At 44.0% G+C, this 15,418-nt stretch overlaps 1 protein-coding gene across 1 annotated transcript; it reads left to right on the top strand.

The window, feature by feature from the left end:
• Positions 1–64: 64 nt before the first annotated feature.
• cfap299 (cilia and flagella associated protein 299) lies at positions 65–15,298 on the top strand (the record flags this gene model as incomplete). The annotated part of the gene is made up of 5 exons (XM_044018134.1): positions 65–204; positions 4,278–4,368; positions 9,791–9,933; positions 13,437–13,566; positions 14,850–15,298. Coding segments are annotated over 5 exons (597 nt in total), but the record flags the coding sequence as incomplete, so codon positions are not given.
• Between the last annotated feature and the right edge of the window lie 120 nt (positions 15,299–15,418).

The following is a 15,418-nucleotide window of genomic DNA, read 5'->3' as shown; positions in this document are numbered from 1 at the left end:
GACTGGTCTTCTCCTCTGGTCTTCTCCTCTGGTCTCCTGACTGGTCTTCTCCTGGTCTCCACAGAGCAGAGCGTTGGCTCGTAAACTGGTTGAACATGGACACAAAGGCACGGTCGTGAACAGGGAGGAGTTTGAGGACAAATCAGCGTCTGAGGCTGCTGAGACTGGGAAGAACAACACTCTGTTTTACCAGAGTCGACCAGTGTAAGTGAACGCCTCAGTAACTTAGTAACACTCTGTAACACAAACCAGGCTTATCTTCCTTTAATGGTGGGCGGGGCATAATCTCCATATACGGAATATCAGGCACACTTCAGAAGAGCAATGTCTAAAAAAACACACTCACACAGTTACCATGCTGCTGCTGCCCCCTAGTGTCTGCAACAGTTACCATATTAGCTCGCTAACAGCTAACAATTGCAGAGTTGCAGCTAAAGGTTGAATTCATGATTAATCTGCTGATTATTGTCTGTGACACCTTAACGTTCTTCACGTTTTTCATGTTCTTCACGTTCTTCACGTTCTTCATGGCTAAATGATTTTCTTTTATCATACACACAATTCAAATCATCACACCTACGCCCTGTTTGAACGAGGCTTTCATTTTGACGGGACCTGGATCGTCAGTTTTTTTTCTTTTCTTTTCTTTTCTTGTCTTTTCTTTTCTTTTCTTTTCTCTCCTCTTCTCATGAACACTGTGGTGATTGTTCTCGGCGTGTGCAGGTGTTTCGCTGCGTCCTGAGGCCTGTGTTTTCACAGTGTGACCATAACAGGAGGTCAGAGGTCAGTATGGTCCAATCAGAAAACCACAGAGGAAAAAGATGGGAGGGTAGGGGATGGGTGGGGGGGGTGTTGCTTCAGATGGAAAACGTCTGTGGTAAAAGAAATGGAAGCATAGATTGAGAAACATGATGATGGTCAGTGAACGGTCAGATCTTCATTCACACAGTAACACTGTTTTTAATGGAGGAGTTACGTGAGCAGTTAACTGTAACAGTAACTATCACAGTTACTGTAACTGTGACTGTTAGAGTAACTGTGATAGTAACTGTGATAGTAACTGTAACTGTGATAGTAACTGTTACAGTAACTGTGATAGTAACTGTGACTGTGATAGTAACTGTTACAGTAACTGTGATAGTGACAGTAACTGTGATAGTTACAGTAACTGTGATAGTAACTGTAACTGTGATAGTAACTGTTACAGTAACTGTGATAGTTACAGTAACTGTGACTGTGATAGTAACTGTGATAGTAACTGTGATAGTTACAGTAACTGTGATAGTAACTGTTACAGTAACTGTGATAGTTACAGTAACTGTGATAGTAACTGTAACTGTGATAGTAACTGTTACAGTAACTGTGACTGTGATAGTAACTGTGACTGTGATAGTAACTGTTACAGTAACTGTGATAGTTACAGTAACTGTGATAGTAACTGTAACTGTGATAGTAACTGTTACAGTAACTGTGATAGTAACTGTGACTGTGATAGTAACTGTGATAGTTCTGAGCAGAGTTTTGCGTCTTGCCAGTGTAGACGGAGACGATACGGCGGAGCATATTCAAGTTTTCCACTCTGGAGGGTGGTTTCAGATTTTTGCGTTTCACCGTCGAAATGAAACAAAATATTTCCAATAAAATATTTTGTCGCTTTTACCCGCAAGTGTCCTCGTGTGATCGGGGCCTAAGAGTCAAAGCAGACGCTCAGTGAGGAGAAGGTTGTTCAAGCTGAACTCCGCTGCTCCACCGCTGTGTCACTTTCTGTTCCATTTGTCTTTGCTGCACTTTGGTTTTGGACGAGTGTTGACATTTGTCTGACACTTGTCCTACAGAGCATCAGCTGTCACGCTACAATGTGACAGCAGGAAACACCTTGTTTTCATGTTAGTGATCGGGTCTTATTTTAGTTAGAAAATCATCACAAATGTGTGAATGATTAAATCATTCCAGACTCGGGTCACAAAATCTGTAGTTTCGGTCATATCATGGTTTTCACTTAACTTTATACGTATATATGTAGAACATGTAAAAAAAACACGTAGAACATGTAGAAAAACATGTAGTAGAACACGTAGAACATGTAGAAGAACATGTAGAAGAACATGTAGAAGAACATGTAGAAGAACATGTAGAACATGTAGTAGAACACGTAGAACATGTAGAAGAACATGTAGAATATGTGGAAGAACATGTAGAATTTGTAGAAAAACACATAGAATATGTAGAAGAACATGTAGAAAAACACATAGAACATGTAGAAGAACATGTAGAAAAACACGTAGAACATGTAGAAGAACATGTAGAGCAGAACATGTGTCAGTGATCCACACAGATCTTTATAATCAGACGTGACGGAGGATTTTATAAAAACACCAAAATAAAGTCGATTGTCGTGTGTGAGGAATTTCTCCTGACGTTCACCGACATCCCAGAATAATATTTTACATGAGATTCATTTTCCCGAGCACTCAGGAAAAATATTCAGCTGTGTGTGTGTGTGTGTGTGTGTGTGTGTGTGTGTGTGTGTGTGTGTGAGAGTGTGTGTGTGTGTGTGTGTGTGTGTGTGTGTGTGTGTGTGTGTGTGTGTGTGTGTGTGTGTGTGTGTGTGTGAGGTGGAGTGTGTGTGTGTGTGTGTGTGTGTGTGTGTGTGTGTGTGTGGTGGTGTGTGTGTGAGTGTGTGTGTGTGTGAGTGTGTGAGTGTGTGTGTGTGTGTGTGTGTGTGTGTGTGTGTGTGTGTGAGTGTGTGTGTGTGGGAGTGTGTGTGTGGGAGTGTGTGTGTGTGTGTGTGTGTGTGTGTGTGTGTCTCGCTTCTCTTCATGAAGATGAACTTGTGTATGTTGGTTCAGTTTCCTGTCACACTGTGATGTCACAGAGTGTGAACTGATCTTATTTCATGTCAAATCATTTTAACAACACACTCTTTGAAAGATTTGTTACTGTGTTTCGGTCCAGGTCTAGGTCCCAGCTCCAGGTCCAGGTCCAGGTCCCACCTGCACTGACCCTAGTCCAAAAACCACTGTGAGCTTAACAACTGTCATTAGCAGCTTATAAACGTCATTTAGTGTGCGTGTGTGTGTGTGTGTGTGTGGCTACCCCCCAGCACCTGTGTTTACTTTGGGGCCCCGCCCCCTGTGACCCAGCAGCAGTTCAGTTCCAGGCTGTAAAAATGTGCCGTGCGTGCACTTCCAGACTCACGCTGTGTGTCCAGCTTCCTCCTCCACATTCTGCTCAATTCAAACGTTCACATTCATCAATTAGTCTCAGCCTGTTGTGGCTGCTGAGGTCTGTGGGAGGAAAGTGAAGTGAGCAGCTGTGAGAGGCTGAATTTACGTGCAGGTGTTCACAGGCAGCAGTGTACCACTCACACCGCAGCCCTGGACTCTGTATATTACATATACTAAAATACTTCTTTCATCTAAATCAGGGGTGCCAAACATACGGCCCGGGGGCCAGAACCGGCCCGCCAGAGGCTCCAACCCGGCCCAAAGGGTGAATTTGTCAAAATTTCACACTATGATTACAATCTAAACATAATGTCAAATGCAATATTTTTCACTTCCAGATACCTGGGACTAAATGTTTATGCCTTTATAGATGATGTGTAAATGAAGGCATGAAATTGTTGAAATTGCACTTATATTTCTCATTAAATGTAAAACAAAGGAGAAAAAACAAAGGAGTTCTTGTTGTTCATAGGTTATTATTCTATTATTTTACTATTTTTACTGGTCTGGTCCACTTAAGATCAAATTGTGCTGTATGTGGCCCCTGAACAAAATGATCACAGTTTCAACACACACACACACACGCACACACACACACAGACGCACACACACACACACACACACAGACACACACACTCCATTGGTGCAGACACACACGCACACACACACACGCACACACACACAGAAACACACGCGCACACACATACAGACATGCGAGGTCGCAGAGACAGGAGACGAGGTCGCAGAGACAGGAGATGAGGTCGCAGAGACAGGACACGAGGTCGCAGAGACACGAGACGCGGTCGCAGAGACACGAGACGAGGTCGCAGAGACACGAGACGAGGTCGCAGAGACACGAGACAATCACAGTCTTCAGCTTCCTTTGTAAAAAGCAGATAAAAACCCTCTAAATTCAGAATATAGCTCGGTTGTTGCTGAGGCTGAAACTGGTCCATTAAAAACCTTAAAGAACCTTAAAGAACCTTAAAGAACCTTAAAGAACCTTCATGTGAGGAACCTTTCAGAACATTGTCATCTTGTCTTTTCCAGAACACTGTCATGTGCAGGAAAAGAGCTCAGAGATGACTTCCTGAAGGCGCTGGCAGAGCGAGAGGAGGCCAACCGCAGTGGCAGAGTGAATGTGAGTACATTATTACTGCACTAGCATCACTACGCAACACGCACACACACGCCCTCACACACACGCACACACACACACGCACACACACGCACACGCACACACACACACGCACACACACGCACACACACGCACACACACACACACGCGCACACACACACAGACACAGACGCACACACATCGCCATTACCGCGACATCGCGACACACACACAGACACAGACGCACACACGCTAGCCAAGACGCGACATTAAGATTGGCCAGACACGCACACACATTGAGACATAGATTGCACGCCACACACAGACAGACACAGACGCGACACACAGCACAGACACACAGACACAGACACAGACACACGCACACACGCACACACAACTTGTGTGACTGGGTCGTGAACCCAGGTCTTCTTGCTGCAAAGGCAGGAGTTGTAACCACTCCACCACCGTGTGGCAGCTGTGTGACTTGACTTCCTGTTGGCATCAGCAGCTTGTTTTGCTGACATGATATTTTCTGTTTGTTTTAAATTAAAACCACATGAAAGTGATTAAGTAACAGTTTAAGTTAATCCAGTCTGACGAGGCGTGACCTCATGTGTGTATTTACTGCTTTACTAGTTGTGTCGCCACAGTGATATGATGCCTCCGCCCACAGTGATGCGATAACTCCGCCCACAGTTTGTCAAACGTCTTGTTTTTGTCCACAAACCAAAATGAATAAGTTTTAATATGTTCTTTAGAAATATTAAGGACTGGTTGATTGTTGGTTTATTATTGTCCTGCAGAGGGCAGCACTGAGTCACACTCATGTTTTAAAGGGGACATATTATGCAAAATCCACTTTTTAACCATTTCAATCCTTATATTTGGGACTCTGGAGGCCCTACCAGTCTCCAAAGTGTGGAAAAAGAATACTCAGTCATGTTTTCGTGGTCCCCCTTAGTGTAAGTATAGGCCATAAAACACTCAGCGAATGTTACCGCCCCACCAGTAAGTTTACTTGGAGAGCTCCACCTTAGCTCCACCTTGTCCCTGCGAGAGTGCAGGCGAGGGAGGAAGAGCGCTATTATGTCAACGCGGAGGGACAAGTGTGCTGTTGGTGGCTGCACAGTGGAGCACAGTGTTTTACAGAGGATTTTATATATGAAGCTAATGTGCCGATGATAAAGTCAGCAAACGTGTGTTCGTGTGTTCGCACCACTTCACATCAGTATTTAGTCAGCGACGTACAAACACACACATTGTTAAGAAAAGGTCACACAGAGGTCATAACTGACCATTCTGACACGTCCTAATTAAACATATTTGTTCAGTACGTCCTCCATGACCGGAGCACTCAGTCTGATACAGTCACATACAGCAGCTGTTTATGCAGCGATCAGCGGTGGATCAGCGGTGCTGTCCCTAAGTGTTTGTAACTGATTTACAGTTGGACAGTGTTCGGCTCCATCCTTATGTAGGACGTCTCTTCCTGTGACGGCACTCTCGCTGACATGTTGATATTGTCAGAGAACTAGTGGAGGGAGGGGGAGACGAATAGAGCTGTAAAGCGCTGTAAAGAGGACAAATCAGAAACCCCCTGGAAGAAGTGGGTGTGTGTTTGCCTGTGTCTCATTTGCATGTGAAGGGAGCGTTCTGAAAGGGGCGGGTTTAGCAGGGTTATTGAACTACTATGATTCTTCATCCTGATGGTGTTTTGACCAAAGCATGTCACTGACATGTTCATTAGGACACCAGGGAACTATTTTAATGGGGGAAATAGGGTATAATATGTCCACTTTAAAGCTTCACTCAGTCATTTTCCATTAAACCCCTCAAACGCTGACTCATGAAAAGGTGTTCAGCTGCAGCCATCACTGAGGGGGCGGGGCCTCGGTTAACATGTGACGCACATATGATCCATTGTGAGATCACACCTGTGGCCACGCCTCCATCAGTGAGTTCCGCCTCCACATGTGTGTGTGCGTGCACGCGTGTGTCTGTCTGGTGTGTGTGTCTGTGTGTGTGTGTCTGTGTGTGTGTGTGCGAGGACAGAGGACAGACGTGTCTCAGAAGACGAGGCGTGACACAGGAAGTGAGTTTTCATGCCTTTAACAACGTTTCGCTCGGTTGACAAACATCACACAAACATTTAGGAGCAAATTAAGCCCCACCCACTCCAACCCTTTGAAGTCTATAATGACAGGAAGTTGATCTGAGTTTAGAATCACTGTCGAGTCATGTGACCTCTGTGTGCTGAATAAATGAAACTGTTATTATTGTTAGGTTTCTGCGATATCTATGATGTCTACGTCACATGACCGCGTCTTTATCTCACTGTGAGACAGACTTATGTAAAGCACTCACTCTCTCACACCAAGCACTCACTCTCTCACACCAAAGTCCACAGACATGTGCAGCATCTGCCAAGACAGGTTGTGGTGAAAGGACAAATGGAGGACAGACAGAAGACAGAGACCAGGAGCAAATCCTGGCTCCTGAGCCTTTAACTGTTCACTTCACAAATGAGTGACTGACTGAATGAATGAATGAATAAATGAATGAATGAATGATGGAGGAGAAGACGCAGCTGTGTCTTGTGTTATTTTCAGACTGTAATTACACAGTGAAGCCGTGATGTTTGTCTCAGAATGACGAGGTCAGTGTTTACTGCTGCGGTCGCTGGAGCTCACACAGTTTGTGGCTAACGCTAATGCTGCTGCTAATGCTAATGGTGCTGAGACTGCTGCTGCTAATGCTGAAGCTGCTGCTGTTTCTGCTGCTGTTGTTTGCTTTGCGCTTGTTTCTGCTGCTGCTGCTGCTGCTGTGTCTGCTGTTGTGCTGCTGTTGCCTGCTGTTTCTCGCTGCCTGCTGAGTTCATGCTGCTGCTCTGCCCTGTCTGCTGTTTTCTGCTGCTGTTTCTGCTGCTGCGCTGCTGCTTCTGCTGTTGTTTCTGCTGCTGCTGTGCTGCTTCTGCTGCTGTTGTTTCTGCTGCTGTTTCTGCTGCTGCTGTTTCTGCTGCTGTTGTATTTTAGGATAAACTCTGCCCACTGCTAATTTAAAAGCCAGTGGAATGTAGAAAATGGTTGGAGAGGCAGCAGATATTCCTCGCTCGGTCACTTTGGTGTCTGAAATCCGTGGCTGCCACAGCCTTTGACTGATTTGTGTTCTGACCACATGTGCCAGACCCGCCTGTGATTCTCAACCCGTAATTCCTGCCTGTGACTCATTTACTGTCGAGCCACAATCTATTTATTTTCTTCCTCTTCTGACTTCTGTTTAAGTGATTCCACCTGTTACACACAGTGAATGTGTCTTTATCAGCTCCCACCTGACATGGATTCAAACCTGTAAGTCACTGCGTCTCACTCTGTGTCTGTTAAAGAGACAGTTCAGGCTTTTTAAAGCCTGGTTTTATCAGCAACTGACAAATGATTTGATCCACTTTAACAAAAGATTTGTGTCATAAAAATCTACCTCAGTTTAAATCTCTGATATTTATGTCACATGATCATGTCTTTGTCTCAATGTTAAAGTGAAGTTTGTAAACCACTCACTCTCCCACACCAAAGTCCACAGAGAAAATCAGTGATGTTAACATCACACACAGGAGTTGTTGATAGAATGCTGCCTCCATTACTAAGTTCTAATGTCTGATCTCATTCTGATGACATTTGTTCTGACAAAGTTCTGCTGACTTTCCTCTGATATGATGTTCTGCTGACATGATGTTCTGCTGATGTGATGTTCTGCTGATGTGATGTGATGTTCTGCTGTCGTTCTGCTGATGTTCTGCTGACGATGTTCTGCTGATGTGATGTTCTGCTGGCGTGATGTTCTGCTGGCGTGTTCTGCTGATGTTCTGCTGTGATGTTCTGCTGATGTTCTGATGTTCTGCTGCGTGATGTTCTGCTGACGGATGTTCTGCTGATGTTCTGATGTTCTGCTGATGTGATGTTCTGCTGACTGCTGATGTTCTGCTGACGTTCTGCTGATGTTCTGCTGTGATGTTCTGCTGATGTGATGTTCTGCTGTCGTTCTGCTGACGTTCTGCTGACGTTCTGCTGATGTTCTGCTCCTCCTGCAGCAGCAGAACATCAGTGTGAAGTTTCCAGGTTTTTATAGAATCTCTCAAACAGCAGCATCTGCTCTGTAATTTCACGTTTGTGGCTTCACTGATTTAGTGGTGACACTTTTTACTGGTGGCTTTGACTCAGCTGCAGTTCACTGATGGACCGAGCCACTTCCCGCCCACTGGAATCTGGAATCTGACCACGGCCGCTCTGCTCTGCCCTCAGGAGGAGGAGGAGGAGGAGGAGGAGGAGGAGGAGCACCTGCTGCTGTTATTTTCTTCTGGTCACATTTTCACCAACACAACTTTGTATATGTTAAACACACAGAAGCAAATCAATCAATGTGACTGATCAAGTTTTTACTGATGTAAAATCATGAGCTTTCTGCTCTGAACTCATTTAACATAAAACCACACACACACACACACACACACACACACACACACAGGAGCTGCTGCTCTGCTGCCTCGTGTTTCATTTTAAAGCTGAATTTTACAAAATAAGACATTTGAACTCCGTGATGGAGGCAGCAGTGGATCAACAACTCCTGTGTGTGTGTGTGTGTGTGATGTTAAAACCACTGATTTTCTCTATGAGGTTTGGTGTGTGTGTGTGTGTGTGTGTGTGGGGAGAGTGAGATTTAAATACTTGTTTTTTAAGGTTTATTTGAGTTAACTCGAGTTAACCACAGATTTCAGATATGAGTGTGAGCTTCAGGAAATGACATCACAGTCACTCGGGAGTGTGTGAAACAGACGTGGTTATGAATGAGTGAGTCTGATGTGTTTGAAGTTCAAACACTGATTTTCAGATTAAAAGACAAAGAAAAAGAAGAAAAGGACAGGCTTTCGTCTCTCGATGAGTCATGAAGAGAACTTTGTTCATGTTTTCATCTGAAACTGGAACACGTGTGTGAACACGTTGTTGTGTCTGCTTCATGTGTCCAGGTGTGTGTGTGTGTGTGTGTCTTTGTCTCAGATGTTAAAAACAGATGCTGCCAGGTTCACAGCTGCAGGTCACACACACACACACACACACACACACACACACCTTCATCAGGTGTTCATGTTCAAATCAGTTCACTGATTCACTGATCGTTGTCACATTAATCATGAGTTCACTGTAAAAAATAAGGAAACAATGAAGTTGTGTTTCAGTGTAATCTCTTAACTTAACTTTAGTCTAAGATAAGTCTTTAGTTAAAGCTGCACTATGTAACAGAAACAAAGTCACATGATTTGTTCATTCACTGTCACAGAGGGTGAATATCTGTAAACATGATGATGTCATAGCGCCGCCTCTCTCTCATCTTTATCTCTGTTGGAGATTCTCTTTGATCTTCTTCTTCTTCTTCTTCTTCTTCGTGTGTCTTTCAGTCGGTGGTCTTCATCAGGGACCAGAATCCTCTGGGGCAGGAAGTGTCCGGTTACATTGACCTCGCCCACAGACTCAGGTCCCAGGATTTTGACTTTTATTTTAGTGGAAAGAAGAAGCTGATGCCGGGACGCTCCGATTTATGGTAAGTGTCTGATTCAAGGGTTAAAAGCAGTGTTGACCTGAACAGGGGCGGTCCTAGACCATTTGGTGCCCGAGGCGCGCTTCATTGATGATTCCCCACGAGAAAATAACTCATGTCCAAAGAATTGCACATTTATTTAAACAATTATAATGCAAACAATAGATCAATATGTGCAAAAGAATAAACCTGTTCAATAATAAATATACAAAAAATAAACGTTTAACTTTGACAGTAGTGCAACATCTGAGAACAAAAAGTGCACACTAAAGAATCAGAAAAACAAATACTGTAAAATAAGATTCATATAACCTATTGATCAAAATATAATATACAAAATAAACAAATAAGGTTCAAATTAGACCCAAGTGAATAGAATAATATATTCTACTACACACACAATATCACACTTCATTTACAGTGCCACCTTTCTGGCCTTCCTTGCTGCAAAGTCATCTATAACCTCCTGAGGTTAGAATTGTCATTTATTTTACTTAAGTTTCATTTATTTTTATGTCGAAGTATTGTTGTAGATACAGAGGGATTTCAAAAACTATAGAAATAAATAGACATTATAATTTTAATTCTATTTTATTTTTCTCGCGGCATATTTTGGCGCCCCTCACTAAATGGCGCCCGAGGCAAGAGCCTATGTCGCCTGTAGGAAGGACCACCACTGGACCTGAGGGTGGCGCTGTGGAGTCATTTATAAAGATGTTTTATTCTCATTCATGAAAAAATACAGTTAAATAATAAAGAACGAGTCATAAAGAATAACAAAGAAGCCAAATATCAAAAACGACTTTGATTCAGTGAAGAAACAAACACCTGCAGCAGAGCGTCACACAGACCCACCACACCCCCGCGCTGCCCTGCTGACCTCACAGCTGTGTGTGTGTGTGTGTGTGTGTGTGTGTGTGTGTGTGTGTGTGTATCACATTCCACACACTCGTGTTCATCAACACAAAAACCAGCGACGACTTAGTGTGAAAAATCCCACAAGGACAAACGCAGGTCGTCGTTTGTGTCAAACATGTTTCACAGTTCAGCCAAATGTTGACCTCTGTGACCTCTGTGACGCTAATCATGTGACGTAGATAAAGACGCGATCATGTGACGCAGATAAAGACGCGTTCATGTGACGCAGATAAAGACGCTCATGACGATGATCGCAGATAAAGACGCGCATGACGCAGATAAAGACGCCATCATGATGTGACGCAGATAAAGACGAACAGATAAAGACATCAGCGTAGATAAAGACGCAATCCGAGATAAAGACGCGGTCATGTGACGTGAGATAAAGCATGTGACGATAAAGACGCAATCATGCTAGATAAAGACGCATCGATGATAAAGACGCATCATGTGACGATAAAGACGCCAATCGACTCAGATAAAGACGATCGTGACGTGAGATAAAGACGCCATCATGTGATAAAGACGGATCATGACGCAGATAAAGACGCTCATGTGACGCAGATAAAGACGGGTCATGTGACGTAGATAAAGACGCCGATCATGACGCAGATAAAGACGCTAATCATGTGACCTAGATAAAGACGCCATCACGTGAGATAAAGACGTCGAGAGATAAAGACGCCATCATGTGACGCAGATAAAGACACGCTCATGTGACGCAGATAAAGACGCTGACGCAGATCAAGATAAAGACGGATCATTAGATAAAGAATGACGCAGATAAAGCGGATCAACGTGACAGAGATAAAGACGATCCGAATCATGTAACGAGAGAAAGACGCTCATGTGACGCAGATAAAGAATCAGACGAGATAAAGACGATCATGTGACGATAAAGACGCCATCATGTCGATAAAGACGCTGCTCATGTAGATAAAGCGATGTAGATCGATCATGTGACGATAAAGACGCATCATGTGACGCAGATAAAGACGCATCATGAAGATAAAGACGCCATCATGTGACGAGATAAAGAATCAGACGCAGATAAAGAAGCATCATGGACGATAAAGACGGATCATGTGACGCAGATAAAGACGCATCATGATAGATAAAGACGCGATCATGTGATCGAGATAAAGAAATGATAAAGAAGCATCATGTGACGAGATAAAGACGCCGATCATGTGGACGAGATAAAGCGATCATGTGACGAGATAAAGACGCGGATCATGGACGATAAAGAGTGACGTGAGATAAAGACGCATCATGTGACGTAGATAAAGACGCGATCATGTGACGTAGATAAAGACGGACATAACAAACACACAGACATAACAACCTTGACTTTAAATTCAAACTTTTTTGACTTTTTTTTATTTCCAACTCCTCCGAACTTTTGCAGCTTCTACTTTTTTTTCTCCTGCTCCTCCTCCCCCTGCTCCTCCTCCCCCTGCTCCTCCTCCCTGTTTTTTTCATCTCTGTGGGAACAATAACACCCACTGTGGTTGCTGTTAAGAGGGAGCAGATGCTGGAGCTGCTGCTCACTCACTTCACTCAGCCTCCCACCACAGGACTCTCAATCCTCCTTCTGCTTCTCCTCCTCCTCCTCCTCTACCTCCTCTTTCTCCCGCTCCTCCTCTTCCACGTCGCCATGGCAACAGGTCCTATGGGACAGAGAGGGAGGAGGGGCCAAGTGAAGGTATGGGCGGGGTCTTGGCCTCTCTTCATGTTGACCAGAGAAATGTTAATTATCGTTTGGAGCGCCGATAAAAATAGTCTCACAAAGACAGGAAGTGTCGCACACGTCGCACACAATATCATGTTTTCTTTTTCTTCCCAGTTTTAAAGAGAAAAAGCCTGCGTTTGTGTTTTAGAATCGGAACAGAAATCTATTCTCAACCTCAAAGAAAAGAGAAAAGAAAACGTTCATTTTATACTTTAGCAAAAATCAAATGTAGAGAAATAACAAATATAAACTAGAAAAGTCAAGATGAAAGGGTAAAATATGGAAAACTTTATATTTGATCGATTTCATTCTTAATCACTGAAATCAGATGAAGTCATCAGTGATGTGATGACGCTGCAGCGCCCCCGACTGTGAGGAGGAGACAGATGTTTCATGTTTTCACCTGCAGAGTCAAAGACAGATGTTTCATGTTTTCACCTGCAGAGTCAAAGACGTCGTCTACACATGTCTACACACATATATGTATATATGTGTATATGTATATATATATATACATATACACATATGTATATATGTGTATATGTATATACATATGTGTATATATATATACACATATGTATACACATGCAGATATATATGTGCCTCGCCACCATCAACAAGCTACACTTTTTTACAAGTCTGTTAATCGCTAAAGGAGGCAGAGGAGTAACTAAACACAGGAGAGAGAAGCTATCGCTGCTAAGCTAACTTGTTACACTAGGAAAAAAACATCTACTCGTCTACAGAGTTTAAGCAAAAGTAGCGAAGCCGCGTCTGAAAAACATTGAGACTTTACAGTAAAAAGAAAGAGCTGAATGTGTGTCATGAGCGTGACCCTTGACCTCTCTCTCTACAGTTACTACAACTGGAAAACACAGGTGTCCACGTCCAACTCCAGTCCAAACTTTGAGGTGATTTACGACGACACGAGCGGCCTCGTCTTCAAGAACAAGAGAGATAAAAAGACGGTGAACGTGGATCCTGACGTACGTTTGTTTGTTTTTGAGATTCAGTGAATGACTGAGAGACAACGGTCTCAGAGACGACAGTCTGAAGACAACGGTCTCAGAGACGACAGTCTGAAGACAACGGTCTCAGAGACAACGGTCTCAGAGACGACGGTCTCAGAGACAACAGTCTCAGAGACAACAGTCTCAGAGACAACAGTCTGAAGACAACAGTCTGAAGACAACAGTCTGAAGACAACAGTCTGAAGACCGCCGTCTCAGAGACAACGGTCTCAGAGACGACAGTCTGAAGACAACGGTCTCAGAGACAACAGTCTCAGAGACAACAGTCTGAAGACAACAGTCTGAAGACCGCCGTCTCAGAGACAACGGTCTCAGAGACAACAGTCTGAAGACAACGGTCTCAGAGACAACAGTCTCAGAGACAACAGTCTGAAGACAACAGTCTGAAGACAGAGACAACGGTCTCAGAGACAACAGTCTGAAGACAACGGTCTCAGAGACGACAGTCTGAAGACAACAGGAAGACAACGTCTCAAGAGAGACGAAGACAACGGTCTCAAGAGAGACGGTCTCTCAGAGACGAAGACAACGGTCTCAGAGAAGGCGGTCTGAAGACAACGGTCTCAGAGACGGCGGTCTGAAGACAACGGTCTCAGAGACAACAGTCTGAAGACAACGGTCTCAGAGACGGCGGTCTGAAGACAACGGTCTCAGAGACAACAGTCTGAAGACAATGGTCTCAAGAGACGACGGTCTGAAGACAGCGGTCTCAGAGACGGCGGTCTGAAGACAACGGTCTCAGAGAAGGCGGTCTGAAGACAACGGTCTCAGAGACGGCGGTCTGAAGACAACAGTCTCAGAGACAACAGTCTGAAGACGACGGTCTGAAGACAACGGTCTCAGAGACGACAGTCTGAAGACAACGGTCTCAGAGACGGCGGTCTGAAGACAACGGTCTCAGAGACGGCGGTCTGAAGACAACAGTCTCAGAGACGACAGTCTGAAGACAACGGTCTCAAGAGACGACGGTCTGAGACGGCGGTCTGAAGACAACGGTCTCAGAGACGGCGGTCTGAAGACAATGGTCTCAGAGACGGCGGTCTGAAGACAACGGTCTCAGAGACGGAGGTCTCAGAGACGACAGTCTGAAGACAACGGTCTCAAGAGACGACGGTCTGAGACGGCGGTCTGAAGACAGCGGTCTCAGAGACGGCGGTCTGAAGACAATGGTCTCAGAGACGGCGGTCTGAAGACAACGGTCTCAGAGACGATGGTCTGAAGTCTCTGTGATGTCTCAGTCAGGTCCTGGTGAAGACTCCAGCAGAACCGTCCTACAGTCCGACCTCTACATTCATGTCGTCATCTACGACCACTTCATCAGAACCTTCTGAGCTTCACATCATGAGGAAGATGATGAAGATGATGATGTCATCAGTCCTGACGTCTGGAGGAAGATCCAGAGGGAAACAAGGGCGGAGTCAAGTGTTTTTATTATTTTAAATGTTTCAATTTTAGATTACATTAGTTTAACTGAAGTTTAGGTTAGGTTTAGTTTAGATTTGGTTTAACTTTAGTCTAATTTAAGTTTAGTGCAGGTTTAGTTCAGGGTTAGTTTAGGTCAAGTTTAGGTTAGATTTAATTCAGGTTTAGTTTAGTTTAACTTTAGGTTTGTTTTCAGATAATGTGTAAAAGTTGAAAGTTTCATGTAAACATTGTGCAGATGATAAATAAATTTTCTTTATTATTATTCAGTTAACTTTGTTCAAAGTTAGCTTAGCATCATAACCACTAGTTATGCAGTGACTGGTTATCTTGTGTTAGTTATTATTCACTTATCAGTCACACAGACGTCATCATCATGATTTCA

This window comes from Solea senegalensis, unplaced genomic scaffold (assembly GCF_019176455.1).
Source record: "Solea senegalensis isolate Sse05_10M unplaced genomic scaffold, IFAPA_SoseM_1 scf7180000016301, whole genome shotgun sequence".
Classification (NCBI taxonomy): domain Eukaryota; kingdom Metazoa; phylum Chordata; class Actinopteri; order Pleuronectiformes; family Soleidae; genus Solea; species Solea senegalensis.
The sequence above is the reverse complement of the archived record's forward strand: the minus strand, read 5'-3'. Positions and strand labels throughout refer to the sequence as shown.